Genomic DNA, 1,707 nt, shown 5'->3' with positions numbered 1-1,707 from the left:
CCCCCTCTGAAAATACTTAATTGAACCACTCAAATACTTGCCAGCTTGTCTTATCTCTTTAAGCCCCATTCTAAATTTCCCACGCACTTTCAATAAAGCCAGAAAGATATCATTGACAGAAAAGTACTTGGGTTCATTGTGAAATAGATCATAACTATTTTCTTTTTTCTACTTTTGACCCTATGCAGTTTTCATATCCATCATACTATTTTATTGTAACATATTAACTACATCACTGTAAAGTTAAATTACTTTTAGTAGTTCTTTGCCCATCTGATTGAAAATTATGAACTGATCTTTTGAAGTTTTCCTCTGAAATCATACACTATTTCTTTAAGTGATGCAGCTCAGCTTGTCAGTATGTTACAGTAATCAAGGGACTGAAAGATCATCTCATAACTTTTAAGACACTTTTTTAAATGTAAGCAATGTATTTGTATTGTGGATGTAGCAAAGCAGAGCACAGTTGCTGCTCTGGAGAACATTTTATTCTGTGGGGAAATACATCCTTTGAACATAAATGCATACCAGCTCTCAGGTCCCAATGATCGCCTCCTCAGAGGAAGGGGAGTGTGTGGAGGTGGGTGGAGAGGAGGCTGGGACATTTCCTTTGTTCTGGTCTTCTGTTCTCAAGGCGTTAAAAACCTCTTGCGATGAAGTCCAGTCTGACTTTGACAACCCCAGAGTAGAACTAAACTCTATCAAATTTCTCAGCTGCAATAATTATGAGAGCAAGTCATTAGAGCTTTCTTTCGAGGATTTTCTGAGTGGGTTTAAAGCACCAACCTATTGGTTAGTAGCGAAATGTAAACTCCTCACCTACAGCACCACGGAGATTCTTTCTTAATATGTTAGCTCCGTGGAGTGCTGTTGTTTCCATTCCAGTGTATGCTTGGATCATTGATTCTGATGTCTTTAAGGATCTTGAAAATCTGTAGTTTTCCCCTTCACTCGGTCATGATTTCCTACCTTTGCACTATCTGAGCTTGAGAGATAAGTGAAGTGTTGGAGATCGTTTTACATTCTTAAATATAACCTCCCAATTTTACCTTAAGGGAACGATCTTCAGAATGGCATTGTAGGATTCAGTGAGGAGTCCCAGAGTGAACCAGAACTGGGTGCAGAAGCTGCTAAGAGAAGACTGATTCTCACTGTCATAAGAGAGCCAAACAGGTGTGTACATGTATATGTGGGTGTAGAAGATATACCATTTTGTGGGGCCACTCAGCATCTAAATATACTTCATAAGATGGCACAGGCAGGGTGAAAAGCTGACAGAAGAAGATATAATGAAATTTTGTATAGCATCGAACAGATACTTTAGCTAAGTTTATATGCATTGGGAAACAAAAAAAATCATGATTTGCTTTATTATAATATTTCCTTTATTAGAATAGTGTTAAACTGAACCAGAAATATCTATGTGGTCTGCCTCACCTGAATTCTTATCATACCCATATGCTCATTTGTACGCCTTTCCATTTGGACCTAACTATTATGAGGCCATGTTTCTCCCCATAACTCTACGGTAAAACAATCATTTTTAATAGTAGTGGTTTCCTTGAGAATAATTCTCTTTAAAAATGTAGAACATTTACTTGAAGCAAGGGTTCTCAGTACTGTTTATGTTCGAAATTTTAGTACATATTTTCAAAAATTTAATTCATATTAGGCAGGAAGTACATTTCATTCACTTAGATAATCGTG

At 37.0% G+C, this 1,707-nt stretch overlaps 1 protein-coding gene across 1 annotated transcript in view; it reads left to right on the top strand.

The window, feature by feature from the left end:
• The window catches only part of ADGRV1 (adhesion G protein-coupled receptor V1), a 675,247-nt gene that overhangs the window by 264,068 nt on the left and 409,472 nt on the right, over nt 1–1,707 (top strand). The window contains exon 72 of the mRNA XM_045285199.1: nt 1,056–1,183. Within this exon, the coding sequence (XP_045141134.1) occupies nt 1,056–1,183 (128 nt within the window). The remainder of the gene's footprint in view (nt 1–1,055; nt 1,184–1,707) is intronic.

Source organism: Echinops telfairi, unplaced genomic scaffold (genome assembly GCF_000313985.2).
Source record: "Echinops telfairi isolate 266 unplaced genomic scaffold, ASM31398v2 ScPeMD7_7469;HRSCAF=8507_1, whole genome shotgun sequence".
In the NCBI taxonomy this organism is placed as follows: Eukaryota; Metazoa; Chordata; class Mammalia; order Afrosoricida; family Tenrecidae; genus Echinops; species Echinops telfairi.
Note: the sequence above shows the minus strand (reverse complement) of the source record. Positions and strands in the feature narration are given on the sequence as shown.